Source organism: Tachyglossus aculeatus, chromosome 17, assembly GCF_015852505.1.
Source record: "Tachyglossus aculeatus isolate mTacAcu1 chromosome 17, mTacAcu1.pri, whole genome shotgun sequence".
Taxonomy (NCBI): domain Eukaryota; kingdom Metazoa; phylum Chordata; class Mammalia; order Monotremata; family Tachyglossidae; genus Tachyglossus; species Tachyglossus aculeatus.
In genome coordinates this window covers 44,733,174-44,748,139 of record NC_052082.1, presented here as the reverse complement: position 1 = coordinate 44,748,139, position 14,966 = coordinate 44,733,174, and the positions used below count along the sequence as shown (strand labels likewise).

General features: G+C 53.4%; 1 protein-coding gene across 2 annotated transcripts in view; it reads right to left on the bottom strand.

Moving 5' to 3' along the window:
- The window catches only part of TBX4 (T-box transcription factor 4), a 31,854-nt gene extending 21,381 nt beyond the window's left edge, over positions 1-10,473 (bottom strand). For both annotated transcript variants that reach the window (XM_038759627.1, XM_038759626.1), the window contains exons 1-2: positions 10,321-10,473; positions 7,386-7,480 (exon numbers count right to left, since the gene is read on the bottom strand). In XM_038759627.1, the coding sequence (XP_038615555.1) occupies positions 7,386-7,480; positions 10,321-10,473 (248 nt within the window). The remainder of the gene's footprint in view (positions 1-7,385; positions 7,481-10,320) is intronic.
- Between the last annotated feature and the right edge of the window lie 4,493 nt (positions 10,474-14,966).

Below are 14,966 nucleotides of genomic sequence, written 5' to 3'. Positions count from 1 at the left end.
GACGGGGAGACAGACGGTAATATAAATAAACAAATTACCGATATGTTCATAAGTGCTGTCGGTTAGGGGGTGAATAAAGGGAGCAAATCAGGAAGGATAGAGAAGCTGATTTAGGGGAGGGGGACTCTCGCCCTCCTTCTTCGCTGGGGATCTACAGGCTGGGCCATCCTGGGTCCCTTCTTCCACTCTCTGTAGACCCGACACCACCGGAGCCTGGACTCGGGGAAGAAATCCCCGAAGCAGCATGGCTTAGTGGAAAGAGCCCGGGCTTGGAAGTCAGAGGTCACGGGTTCTAAACCCGGCTCCGCCACTTGTCAGCTGTGTGACCTTGGGCAAGTTACTTAACTTCTCTGTGCCTCAGTTCCCTCATCTGTAAAATGGGGATGAAGACTGTGAGCCCCACGTGGGACAACCTGATTACCTTGTATCTACCCCAGCGCTTAGAACAATGCTTGGCACATAGTAAGCGCTGAACAAATACGAACATTATTATTATTATTATTAAATCCCCTGGCTCGCGAATGGGAGCAAGCAGGACCGTTGCTGCTTACTCATTCATTCATTCATTCAATTGTATTTATTGAGCGCATACTGTGTGCAGAGCACTGCTTATCTTGTCTCTCCCTCTAGACTGTAAGCCCGTTGTGGGCAGGAAACGCATCTACCAACTCCGTTATAATGTTATACTCTCCCGAGTGATGATGATGATGGTATCTGTTAAGTGCTTACTCTGTGCCAAGCACTGTTCTAAGCGCTGAGCACTGTTCAAAGCGCTGGTTTATTGCAGGGCTCTGCGCACAGTAAGCTCTCAAGAAATACTCACACCAGTCAATCTGGCATCCACCCCGTCCCCGGCCACGGCTACCTCTGGCCTCGACAGCAGACGCAGAGAAAGAGAAATGAAGGACCAAAGCCGCAGGTCCTCCCACAGGCCCCAGAATCGTGGCGTCTGCGAGGGGGAGAGCTGAGTCTCTGCCAAAGCCAGTGGCCTGCGGTGTCCCGATAGGCCCCTGGCGAACACGGGCCTTCAAATCTCACTTCTGAACTCCACAGCCGCCGCTTTGGCCCTGCTGCCTAAACAGCCGGGCTTCGGCCATTAGCGAGTGACCAGATAATCCCAGGATGTCTGCACTGCTCAGCTTTAGTGTCTGTGAGAAATACTCGAATATCACCCGTGGCTCAAGGATGTCAGAATAATAGCTACTCCCTGCCAGACACGATGTATGAGCCTCCGCGTGACAGTGCGGGTGCAGAGCGGCTAGGGCTTCAGCAGGGCTCCAACGCCCCCTCCTCACCCTTCCCCTACCCCTCGACTCCGGGGACAGGTCAGTGGTGGCCCCTTCTCTGAGCATCGAACAGGCCGGGTGGCCGGGCCAGGGCGAAGTAGCACTGTATCTCATTTTCGGAAATGGTTTTAGGATAAACTTTGGAGTAGAGCCCTCCATGCGTCTCTCTCACCTCCTAGTAATAACGACCAGAAGCCAAGGTCCTCCGAGCAACTTTCCGTCTCGCAGGATGCGCTTGGCTTTGAAGTCTCGTTCAGACAGGGAAGAGGGGAGTAGTGGGGCAATAATTCCGAAGATATACACCTCTCGGCTCTTCAAAATCCTCCAAAGATGACCCATCTCACTCCACATCACACAGGACCTCCTGACTATTGTCTTAAGGGCTCAGTACGGTGCCTGGTGCATAGTACATGCTTGACAAATACCATAATTATTATTAAGGGCTCCATCAGATCATTCTTTACCTCTCTGCTTTCTCTTCAGCTGGCACTCTGTGCTCTTCCTAAACTAACCTTTCTCTGCCCACCCCCAACCCCATCTTCGGCCTCCGATCCTTTGCTCACGTTCAGACCCTTCAAATCCACCATACTTCAGCTTTTCCTCCCTTCAAAGTCTTCCTGAAATCTCATCCCCTCCAAAAGGTTTTCCCTAACTAATTTTCACCATCCTTAATCGCGTCATCGCAACAGACCTTTTTCGATTTTATTCCCTTTTGAATTTATTTCATTTTTCCGTGCTCTTGCTGTTACCAATTGTGTTTATACTTTTCCTCCCACTCCCACTGTCGGGATACAATTTATATCTGCCCGTCTCCTCCACTAGATTTTAAATCCCTCAAGGGCGTGGTCCCCATCTTTTTACTTTTATTGTACTTTCCTAAGCGCCTAGTATAGTGCTTGGTCCCCAGTAGGCACTTAATAAATACTCATGCATGAATAAATGAAAAAGCAGCCATTTCCATGCACGGAATCCCCAACATCTCTAGCCAACTCTGGCAGATTAACTCGCTGGATCAGTTCTCTGTCTGAACCACGGTTGTCATTTGACCCTTTTTCTCATCTTGGCCAAAGTCCCCTATCTAATATAGGAGTTTCCCCGTCTGAGCAAAGGGAACGGTAAAATGGCCCATTGGAGAAAGTGTCTGCGTACTAGAGGGATGAGGAGAAACGGAGACAGACGGACAGAGAGGTAGACAAATGCGGAAAGTGAGAAAAGGCAGGGCAGAGACAGAAGCAAAGAGGAAGGGGCAAGTCAGCAAATTGACTCAATAGATGAAGCCTTTTCCTAGAAGCTGATGCACCAGTAGCAGTTGCTGTCTGCTGGCAACAGAAACCAGACCGTTTTGAGGGTTTTTTTTCAGCTGATCCAACCCCAACCTGTTTCAACTGAGGATGGCGGACTTTATCCCTGATCTTCGACTGCCAGTGAGGTGCAAAATAAAACGCAAACTGGCATATATCATTTTTAGGACTTTGTTCATCTTAAGCTGCACCTTGCATAGTCTGTTGCATGTGAATGATACCGGCTGGTCTAGAGTTGCCCAGAGTCCTTCATTAGACTGTAAGCTTGTTGTGGGCAGGGAACGTGTCCACCAACTCTGTTATATTATCCTCTCCCAAGGGCTTAGTACAGTTCTCTGCACATGGAAAGCTCTCAATAAATACTAATGATTAATAATTGATTCTTTGCCTCAGAGAATGACCGTCTCATCCCAAGAAGTCCTTGGAGCTGGAGTTGCTGAGGGTCCTATTTCTCATTCTCCACCCTCTCTCCTGGCTCCAGTGACCTCTGTGTCGGGGGCATTGCGGGGCACTGTGTGCCATCCAAACTCTCTCCTCCCTCCCCAGTGCTCCTAGGGACGGGTTAGTAGGGAGCTGGAAATTTTTTATGACAAATTAAGATTTATCTCTCTAAACTGTAAACTTGTTGCGGGCGGAGACTGTGTCTACCAACTCAGTTATATTGTGCTATCCCAAGCGCTTCGTATAGTGCTCTGCACACAGTAAACACTCAGTAAAGACGATGGATTGATTAACCCACATGCCCATAATCCTCTTCTCCCCTTCAAACGATTATTATCATTGCTGTGTGCGTTTACACATGTCGATTGCCCGAAGTTTCTCGAGGGCAGGTACCATGTCTATGCCGAGGTCAATCAATTCTTTTGAAATAACAAATCAGTCACTCAGGGTAGAGTAATAAGAATCAGGTGACCGACCCGATTCGCTTGTAACCACCTCAGCACTTAGTACGGTGCCTGGAACATAGTGAGCGCTTAACAAATACCATAATTATGGGGCAATGTGGGCGGGGTCACGGAGTTTTTGAAGCCGGAATTTTCGAAAACTATTTACAATGCTAACTTCGTATACTTCCTTTTTTTCTGAGAGAGAAAAAATGTTCTCTGATCCAGTGAGAGCATCTTAAAGAAATATTTTCCGGGGGGCGATGAGGAGAGGACCGGGGGGATTAATGCCATTTTAGGAAGGTCAGCTGTTTCTCTTAGCTTTTTTGATGGCATTTCCTTTTGATAGACTCTTGCTTTCAGAAAATACTTTAAAAGAGATCAAAGCGCTTTATCCCCGGGTCCCGTTTTCCCAGTGTATCCAAACCCTACTGCCCCTTATTTCTCTTATCACCCACGCCACTCGGCTCTGACGCTCTGTATACAGAGAGAGGGCCGTTAGCTTTGAAGTCCGGGATTAGCCCGAGCCAGATCCTTGCTTCAGAATAACAAACAATACAGGTTCAACAGGAGTTCTCATCGGTAGTTCATTTTTCAAACCCAAATTCACTGTCACTAACACAAGCAACATTGAACTCAGCAGGCTACGGGGCCGATAGGGGGAGATTAATCTGGTGGCAGAACCGTGACCCGGGGCTGAGAAGGTCAGACGGTTAGGAAATTTTCATTTTAGGAGGTTTATATTTAAATTTTTTGCGGAGCTCACTTTTATCTATGTTTGGAATAAAATGTTGTTTCTCACACAAGCAGGGGGAGGGGAAGGCGGAGATGGGGAGAGGTGGGAGGTAAAGAGTGACCGTGGGAGGATGGGGGAGAGAGCGAACTCCTTGAAGTCTCCAGGACGCTGTGTCTGTCAGGGGCAGGTAAGGGACAGAGAGACTGGCCGGTGTTTGGGTTTTGTCTCTTTTAACGATCGTTTGTTTATCAGTTTTACACAGGACACGGACCGTCTCCTGCCGCTTCTTAAGCCCTCGCGCCCCGTAGACACTGCTTTCGCTCGTGGAAAACCCGTTCCGCCGGACAAGAGACTCGGACGCGGAAGAAAATGTTCCTTTCCGGAGTCCGGACAAAGAAGGGCCACCGGGCCGCCAGGCCGCAGTCCTGGAAAAGCCACCCGAGTTCGGCTTTGTCCCTCTCCCTGCATCCGCGCAGACTGTATCTCATCCCGCCCAAGCAAGGAAGCTGATTTTTAAATTGCAGAGAAGCGGGCACACGTCCCGAATCACCAAGGAAGTGAGACACACGCATCCCAGTCTGCCCAGTGAGGTGGAGGGTAGAGCAATTTGGGTTTGACCTGGGGAGAACTGAACAAAATAAGCAGGATAATTCAGGCCACAGGAGAGGGTTCCCCCCGCACCCACGCATACACACCCCAAATGACCCGGCTCATTGATTCAACACTCCAACTGGTTGGCCAGGGACTGCCTATGTGGCTCTTTCAGTCCCTTTCTGACTCTCTTTCCCTCTTTCCTTCCTTCTGGCCCTCTCATACTCCCGGGGCAGGGGAGGGTCCAGAATCTGCTGCTCTTTTCTCACGGGCAAGAAGGGGCTATCCCATCCCAGGCCCCGGCGTGAAGACCAAAGGAAACAAGAGGGATACGCTCGGTACACACACGCCGCGTTCACGCACGCATGCACAAACCACACGCGCGCAGCACGAACACACATATGCACACACGCGTTTCCCTGTGCATATTCCTTATTGGAAACCTAAAGGAGTCACGGAGGGAAGAAAGGGAGAGCTAAAGTCCTAGCCAGTGAGGGTTCCAAACTAGGGTTCCGGGGATAGAGTGGGAAGAAGAAGGACGAGAGGAAGAGGGGGCTGACCAGGGACTAAGGAGAAAGGCTAGGGAAAGAGGAAGAATGAAAGCGAAGATGATCTCTATTGGGGAAACGAAAAGAGTTTCACGTCTTGACCCCGTAAATAACGGGAAAACTTTGTCATCAGTTCGTTTAATGTCAGGCAGGTGCCAACCTGAACAGAGCGGACAAATTTCTCTCGAGAGCTGAGGTGGCTATGATGCTCCGAAAGATACCCAGGCGTCCTGAGGGGGTTTGTTGTGGGGATGGGAGGTCATTTGCTTATGCCCCCTGAGGTATAAGCAAATATACCTACCATTCTCAGGTAGACTCCCTCGCCCGAAATTTGTTCTATCTGGACTTTTCTCTGCACTGACCCGTCTCACTTCCTAATTTTGATCCAAAGTTCCTACAGCTGAATCAAAACAGCGGGGCACAATGAGGGAAAGAGAGGAAGGGGGAAAAGGAGGGGATAACATTTTGTTTATCCCGATCCCATCTCTTGCAACATAGAGCTTTTCCCTCTTCTTTTCCTCTGCCCTCGAACCTCTCGTACTTAGCTCTCATAGACACACAGAGGTAGAGAGCTGGAATTGACACGGCTAATTTGATCAGCATAGACAGCCTATCGGGATAATTCTGGGTTTAAAGTGAATAGTTTCCTCACAAATTATCCACTTTGGCCCTCTCCATTGCCTAATTTGACACAAAAAGTGCCATACTTCCCCTTTTTATGTTGCCAGACCCACTACACCTCAGGGCACAGAGCCTCTCCCTCCTGCTAACTATACTAGGAAAAAAAACAACTCGGGAATTTTTCTGCCTCCAGGTGGGGAGATGGAATTCCAAGAGAAATATCCCAGTCCACTCCTCAACTCTAGGCTATCTTTTTCACGACAAAGCCCAGAGGGATATTGAGGCGATCTCCCAATCATAAAAGAAAAATATTAGGATTACTTAAAAACTGTTTTGCTATGCCTCCACAGGAAAAAGTGGAGTAGAGTTGGGGTAATACTCGTAATTGAGGGAGGGAAGAAACAATCTTTGGATTGAGGAAAATAGAACAGTTAGGGATCCAAAAGACCCAAATAGACTGACTGCATTAATCAAATTCGCCTGATAATTGCTCAACACTGCCCCTGTAAGCATAGCCTATATGTCTCTCTCAATCCCTCTCTGACTCTCCTCCCTCTCTCCTTCCTCCTGGCCCTCGTACTCTCCCACAGACACCGGCGCATTTTAAAGATGTTTCCACTTTATAAATCACGCTCCTGGCAGCCGACCCAAGAGCAGTTCACCCCGCCCTCTTTCCCTTCGCCTTCCACCGACTCCGCCCGAAGGAGTCCGGCGTTGAATAGAGGGGGACATCCGGGTACCGAGCCGCCCCCCACCCTCCCAACCACCTTGTTGTATATTGCAGTAAAAATCGTCCAAGCCCCACTTCTCCCTTCTGGCAGGGTCCGGAACCCTAATTCTCCCTTTCCCCTCTCCTTCAGACAGGATGGGGTTTCAAGGATGCTCTGTGCTGCACTCTCTCTCTCTCTCTCTCTCTCTCTCTCTCTCTCTCTCTGTGTGTATGTGTGTGTTTAAGGGCTCATTTAGATGGAGAGAGGGGAGGATGCATTATTCGGACAACACCCCGTTTTCTGCCAGGGCCGGGACAGACGCCGAGAGTTGAAGCCAGAGGCACAGGCCTGAGCCCAGATCCCTCTAGGAGCCCAGTACTTCCTTGCATATCGTTTGCATCATCGCACTGCCTCCTCTCCTTCTCTCCCGGTCCCAGCTTTGGATACGGGATTCTCTTTGGCTATACCTGGGCACCGGGGTACCGTCATTGAGGTCCGGCCCTGCATCCCCTGAGGCTGCATGTGTTGTGGAGCGAAACGCTCTCGATTGGGTTTGTTCTGGATTTAGAAACCCAGAGCTCAGGTTGGAGGGAGGAGTCGGAGACGTGACCTTCCTTCCCGGCTTCCTCAAGGCCCCCTCCCCACTTTTCCCCTTCCCAAGCCTCCACCCCGCCCATACACATTTTCCCCACCCAGCCCCCTGCTGACCTTCCAGCCTTGGTGATGATCATCTCGGTCCCCGCCTCATGGAACTTCTTCCACAGCTCCTTCTCGTGCAGAGATACCTTGATGTTCTCGATGGTCTGAGGGGAGTGGAGGAGGGAGAGAGGGAAATAGCTCACACCGGCCCCGAACCCCTGAACCTCAGTCTCCCACCGTCCGCCTGCACCGACTCCTCTCTCAGCCCCCTCGGACAAGCTTGGGCCTTGAAAAACTCGCATCAGGTCCACGGGTCCAGGAATCAGAGTTCCCTCCCTCCTTCCCCTGCCTCTTCTTCTCCAGAAGTCGGTAAAGAGATCCCGAAGGGGTCCCCACTCTTTCCGAACCCCGTTCACACCCTTAGGGAAATTCGAGGAGATGGAGTTTGCCCGAGGCCAGTCCGGTTTCGGGGGTCTAGGGGGAGACGCATTCATACTGAAACAGGATGCCGGGGGCTTTGGGGGAACGAATGAAGGACCGTCGGAGTTGACATCAGCAGGGGTGATATCGGACAGGAGTGGTACCTGAGACAAGTTTTGGGGAAGGGAGGGAGAAGGGTGTTAGCTAGCTCCGAACTTAACAGCAATCAGCCCCGAGGAGATGCAAAGCAGAAGCCTGGGGGTAGCGGGGTTCCTCTCAGAACGCCCCCAACCTCCCACCTGCCGCCCGATTTATCTCCCCCGAAGCCGGAGAGAAAGAAGAAGTCGGATACTGTGAAATCTCTCTGGGCGGGGTCCGCGGTACCTGGAATAAAGTCTCCCACGTTAGCTCTGCTTTCGGGCTTTTTGAGATCAATGAACTCAAAACGAATACATTGAAAAATCATTTTAGAAACGAACGCATCTTTCTCCAAAGCAGGGGTCTCTTATTTATTATTAATTCACGGAACTACGTTTCCGCACTGACTCGGGGCAAGGGGAACGGGAGGGGCTAAGAGGAATCCGGTCCTTCCTGCGAAGGTGGAAAGAAACACGGGGGGAGTGGTCACTCCGCGGTTCCGACGGGGTAGCCGTTTTGACCCCCAACTCCAGTTCCTGTGCCTTGATATGGAGAGATGTTCCGCCTCCTGGGCTAACTGAAATAAAAAACCCGTATTAAATAAAATCCCGCTCTTCTCCGACTTCCCGGATAATTGGGGGGAAAGGACTGTGCAGTTTGTCCGTTGGCTTTTCTTCGGATCTAAACAGTAGAGGCTTTAAGAGTAGGCAATGAGGTCAACGTTGGAAATTCCTTCTTTCCCTAACTCCTTATCAACTTCGCTCTTTCTGGAACGTATGGCGAGGGCGAAGACAAATTGCAATCGAAAATGTCCGACTGAGCGCTAAGGTGATACTTGCCCAAGCCGCCAGCCACCCTAGAGCCACCATTGATCTGAATTATTCGGGAAATTGGGGCTCCGCAGACCGAACGTCACGGCGGAAAGCGAACTGAGAAACTCCGGCAATTAACCTGGTGACTGAGAAAGTCGACAGGAAAAAAAATACGCATTGGCTACAATTCGCCTGAAAACGGGTTGGGAGTTCCGTGTTCCCCCACACCTCCATCCCGAAGTAATCGAATAAATCTCTCCATTTTCCGCTTTGCTTTGCCCATGGTGACAGAGCTGGAACAGGACCTCGCCACCCGACCCCCGAACCTTTTATGTCTTTCCAACGGGTCCTTTTGAAGACCCCATTAGGCCTCGGCCTCACTCCCGCCCCAGCCCAGCGCCGCCTGACCCATTTTCGGGGGGCTCTGAGTTGGGCTTCTCCTGCTCGCCCGCACTGTAGCCCGGGAATGTCGACGGCCGCTTCCTGCACAGTGACAGGGAATGTGCTCCAAAGCGGCATTTGGGAACAGGAACGGTTCCCACAGTTGAGTGCGATGGAGCCGTTTTTACCTGTTGCTCCCGTGTAGACACGGGCGACGCAAGGAACAGGTTGGGCCTCGGGCCTCGCCTGAGCAGCCGGGCGCGGGGGTGGGGGGAGCTGGGAGCTCCGGAGTCCGCGGGGTTGCTACCCTCGCCCCCCGCAATCCCGGGTGCGGGGCGGGGAGCGCCGACTGGCCTGAACCCGCCCGGACGTCCCATAAAGAGGAGCTCCAAAGCAAACCAGACCCCGCCGATAGCGCGCCGGGCGAGGAGGGGGCTGGGGACGCGGGGGAAAGGGAAACGTTTATAGGCGCGGCCATCTGGGTCTGGGGTAGTAAATTCTTGATTTTTATGGCAGCTCGGGAGGGAAGGGCCCTGGGGAGAGCCCGGGATGTTGGGGGGAGACCGGGAGTCCTAGCCCGGCCCGGGGGAAGGGAGAGGAAGAGAGGGCGGTCCTGACCCGGGACAGAGAGAGACCCGGCGCGACTGTGATCCTTGGAGATGGAGGAGAGAGAGCGAGAGAGACACAGAGAGAAAGACAGGGAGAGATACAGGGAGAGACAGAAAGACAGAGAGAGAGACACACACGGAGACAAAAAGACAGAGGGACACACAGAGAGAGACAGAAAGGCAGAGAGAAAGACAGAGACAAACAGGAAAACAAAGAGACAGAAAGACAGAGAACAGAGAGACACAGAGAGATAAAATAGTGATAGACATAGAGAGAAAGAAAGACAGAGAGGGAAAACAGTGAGAGACTCAGAGAGAAAGAGAGACTGAGAGGAAGAACAGTGAGAGGCACAGAGAGAAAGAGAGACAGAGAGGAAAAACAGTGAGAGACACAGAGAGAGTCCCGGGGTACAGAAAGATGAAGGGTTACCTTGGGCGAGGGCGGAGAGAAGCCCGGGGAGACCTGACCCGAGACAGAGACAGACGGGCAGAGACCCCCCAGCAACCCTGCCACGGCCCTGCCACGCGAGCATTTGACGCCCGCCGGCAAAGCAACCTGGAGATACCCGAAGCGAACGAAACCAGACAAGAAAGGAGAGTAAAGGGGCTGGGCCCCTCTCCCGGGCTCCGGTGCCGGTCCCCTACCTGCTCGGCGTCCTGGCCCTGCGGGCTACTGAGCGGGGGCACGCTGAGCCCCGTGCCGCCCAGGGCGGGCGATCCGGCGGCCGGTTCTCCATGCGCGGGGGCCGGGGCCCGGAAGCCCTCCTCGCTCTCCGACAGGCCCTTCTCCTGCAGCATCTCCTGCCGGACAGATGGACAGATGGACAGCCGGGTTAGCGCCACGGACCGCGACACTAGTCCGCTCCCCTGAGCCCTTCCTGAGCAATGCCCCCCACCCCCCCAGGCCCTCAAACTCCGGGCTGTCTTCCCGGACTCACGATGTCCGCTCCCATCCACTGACCGCTGACCTCCCTACACGGCGATTTCAGCCTCGGAGTCCAAGCAGCGCGGCCCACCCGAAAAAGGAGAGGGAAAGCAGCTACTGGCCCGGAGTAGGGTGAGAGAAGGCCCCTGGGAAAGCGCCTTTTACGTTATTAAAAAGCTAAAACGAAACTGCCCCCGGTCCTGTCCCCACCAGCTGCCCCGGCCTGAGGCCTCAGACCCCCGGGCTCCTCTACCGATCCAAAGAGAATTGAAACGATTATCCGGATTGTTCAGACCCCCTTTCCCTTCCCCTTCCGTTCTAGTGATCCAGGTAGCTGCCTCGATTTTCCACTGTGTTCTGGGTGTGGAGGACGAATATCCCAAATAGCCAGGCCGGAGAAGCCAGGGGGGTCGGGAGGACTCGTTCGAGTCTGATGTTTTGGGGTCTATTTCCCCTGCCTGTCCTAGGCGTCCCAGTCTGTCCCGTCCTCCCAAGTCTGTCTTGGCTCCCTCAGTCTCCCCCAGACCATCCCGGTCTCCCCTCATCTGTCCCTAGCCCCCTTAATACCCAGCCTCTAGCCCCGCTCTCCCTGCTGCCGGGTTTTTCGCTTCACACTCCTCAATTCCCCTATTTTCAGTGCTTTGTGGCAACCTATCGCTTCCATCTCGGCCCAGTGAGACCCTCAGTCGAGACGTCCCTCCATGGACCGAATTTTAGTGGACAGGAGGGAAATGGTCCGTCCTAAAAGTCTGCCGAGAGCCCCCTGCCAACCACCCGAGCCGAGGCAGGAACTAGGGCCCGGGAGAGGGGACAGGCCAGGGTTCTTGGAGACCCTCTTTGCTGCCCGCGAATGGAGCCGCATTCTCATTCTTGGTCTGCTGAGGGTCCAAGCCAGACGGTTTGTTCCCTGGGACCCTGACCCCATCCCCTCGCATCTCACCTGCCCCTCCTCAACCCCTCTTTTCCTCCCCTCCGCCCGGTAACCGGGGTTCCTTCCTCCTTCGGTTCAGCTTCGGAGACCCCGGCGAGGAAGCTGCGGCCTTTTTCCCTCCGCAGGCTTTGCCACCGCAAAGACAGGCCTCCCGCCCCACTCCGGGCCTTCCCCGGTTCCGTGGGTGAAAAAGCCAAGTGCAACCGGAGGGAGAAAAGTGACTGGGAAAGGCCCGTGAAATTAGGGGCGTGCTTAGGGACAAACCAGCGGACAGGCAGACACACGAGCGCACTCAATCAGTCAATCAACCAGGGGCATTTATTGAACGCTTACTATGTGCAGAGCCCTGTTCTAAGCGCTTGGGAGAGTATAACACAAGAGAATTAGCAGGCACGTTTCCTGCCCATAGTGAGCTTACCGTACCATGGCCCATCCGCTCCCGAGGCGCCCCCTCCTCTAGCCTCTGCCGCCGGCGCCTTGCAAAGTCTTCCCCCCCATCAAGGCTTCTCCCCGCCGAACCCCAAGTCCTTTTTCCCTGGGGCTTCTCCCAAGATGGGAAAGAAGTACCAAGGCCAGAACCGCCCCGCAATTCCCGGGTCTCGGACCGGTTTGTCCCTCTCAGGGACTTGGGGAAGAAGGGGAGGGAGGCCCGTGGATGGGGCCCCAGGTGCGAGCGGCCACAGAGAGCAGCGTCCAAGTCCCCCCTCCCCCCACAAAAAAAACCCTCTCTCCCACCCTGGGCTCTGCTCTGCAGGAAGCAGCATCCACAGGCCCTCAGGCTCCTTGGACAACTGCTACCCAGAAGGACAAGGCCCGGGGCTCCCGCAACCCAGCTCCAGAGTCTTTCCCGGGCCTAAGGTCCGGAGCGCTGGAAGGATGGGGCGGGGGGCGTCCGAGGCCGGGGTCCCTCAAGGCCCGCTGTCGCAGAACGGCCTGGATCTCCCCTTGTCGGCACGCGGGGGACCATCCCGGGAGTGACCTCGAGTCCCTCCATTGCACTGCTCATGTTCACCAGGGCCCGGCCAATGGAAACCGTCACGATTCCCGGCGTTCTTGTCGCCGTTCTGGTCCCCTCCCCATCGCCGACCCCGATACCACTATCATGCTTGTAGGTCTTCATATTCCTACTCGGGCGCATTATTCCGGGCCCTGCATTATTATTATGGTGGTTCCTCTTCTTGCTGCTTTCCTCCAGGCTGTTGACAATGTTCCTATCTCCTAGGCCCCTTTCGTTGGCATTTTTAGCGCCTTAAAGTATTCTTCTTGTAGCTCTGATTTTTGTAGTTCGCCTCGTTGTATATTGTTCTCACAGTGTTGATGGCGTGACGAAAGCTATTACTGTTCTGGCCGGTATGTTTGTATTTAGTAATGATATTTTTCTTGCTCTGTCTAGGTGGGTGAATCTCATTCAGATCAGGACTTTTCTTCTTACTCCGGTACAGACTTCGGCATTATTACTATTTTTCTGGTTATTTAAGATTTCAGCACCAATAGAATTATTACCTCTGCCTGTTAGTTGCACTATTCCTATTATTTTTCCTATTGTTGGTCTTATTACTCTCTTTGGGGTTACCATTGTTTGACATTTTATTTTTCACTACTTGGGCAATATTAAACCATTGTTCCAACTGCTCCTGGACTTTGGTGATCAGTTAATACTGTCCTGAGTTTGTTGATTTTGCCACTGTAATTCCCTAAAACTCTGACGGCCAGTATTGATCCTGACGTATTTTTACACCTTTCTGGTTGTTTTGGGAATGTCAATCTCTGTTTTATTATCCCGTTTATTCCTTTGATTCTCCTGGTTAGTATTTTTCTATATTTGGAGCTTTGATTTTGGATTCACACGTTCTTTTTATTCCTGTAGGAATAGTAATAATATTCCCGCGGCTTTCGCGACCTTTATTGATGTTAAATATTGTCGGCTTCTCTTTGGTTGTTGGTTTTTTTTTTTGGTTAACTTTTTAACTCTAACCGCATTGTACTTATTCATCGGGTGGCATAATAAATCACAAAACTATGGCCTTAATTATTGTGATCGTTATATCACAATCATAATTATATGATTATTGGCGCTCTTCCGATCGTTCTTGTTATTTTATCATTATCAATCGCATTCTTATCACCTCCCTTTCTCGCTGTTAAGTATTTCTACCACCGTTTTGAGGGCCTGACTCGTGTGGCTAAATACGGTTCCTGCCGCTCTTAATTCTTTGGTTATTATTATTAGTCATATGATCCCGCTTTGTCATTATTCCTGAGGTTACTCTCGCTTTCGGTCCTTGGGCTGTTCGGATTAATCCCAGGACTGCTGTTTCTGCCAGCCTGACGGCTCCTATCATTTGGGTTCCGTTATTTAAGAAGCTTCCATGGCTCGCTCCTCTCCGACTGTCGTAGGTCAAGTCGTCTCCATCGCCTGGCGATGGTCTCTAACGTCCCGGCTCCTGAGTTTCTGTCGTGTCGCCCCGTCCCTGCGGCCCCGGGGTGGGGGCAGCCCCCACTCCCACCCCCCACCCTCACCTCGGACCCCTGCTCCTCTCTCTCGGCGACCGGTCCTGGCCCGGTCCTTGGGCTCCCAACAGCCCGGGCCTCTAGGCGTGGGAGTCGGTCCCCCTCCCACCTTCTCCCCTGCACCCCCTTGCTCGGGACACTTACCCCGGAGGGTGGCTGGACTCGGGCTAGCTAAAGCTGCTGCATCCGGCGGCTCCTGCGGCCCGCGGGGAGGGGGGCTGGGGTCGGGGGATTCCGGGGTCCCGAGTTCGGAGCCGGCAGTCAGTGTCCCGCCGCCCGCCGCGCCCCCGGGGCCGGACACATCCCCGCGCTGGAGTCTGGCCCTTGATCTCCTCGGGAAGCTGCAGTTTGGGGCCTCTTCTCCCTCCCTCCCTCCCTCCTTCCCTTTCTCTCTCCCTCCCCCGGCCCCGGCCCGGCCCGACCCCCCTCTCCCCCCACCTCGTTGCTCTGACGTTGCTGTTGTCAATCAGAGCCGCGTCTGCCGCCCCCCCTCCCAGGGGTGGGGGGGGAGGGGGAAGCAAGTACCCCCCGGGCAGCCCCCCACCCCCCTCCCACCACACCATCTCCCTTCGGGCATCCCCAAGCCCCTAACTCGAGTCTAAGCCAGCGAGGGAGGCTTTGCTCCGGCCTCTACTGTCCGAGAAGGCCCCGCGGACTCCGCATGGTTCAGATTAGGAAGGCAGGGCCCGGCCGGGGACCCCAAAACCGGGACCTCACTGAGTCACAGAACAACCGGGAACCGAGAAGCATACGGGGAAACACGCTCAGGCCCTGATCGGTCCACCCAGACACTCACACGCTTACCCACAGGCACGGTCCCACGCGGGCGCATCAGCAAGATGCAGGGCCACATGGACATGCAGGATCTCGCACATTCCGACACCCAGGAGACACCCTCCACAAACACAAACACCCAGTCACACA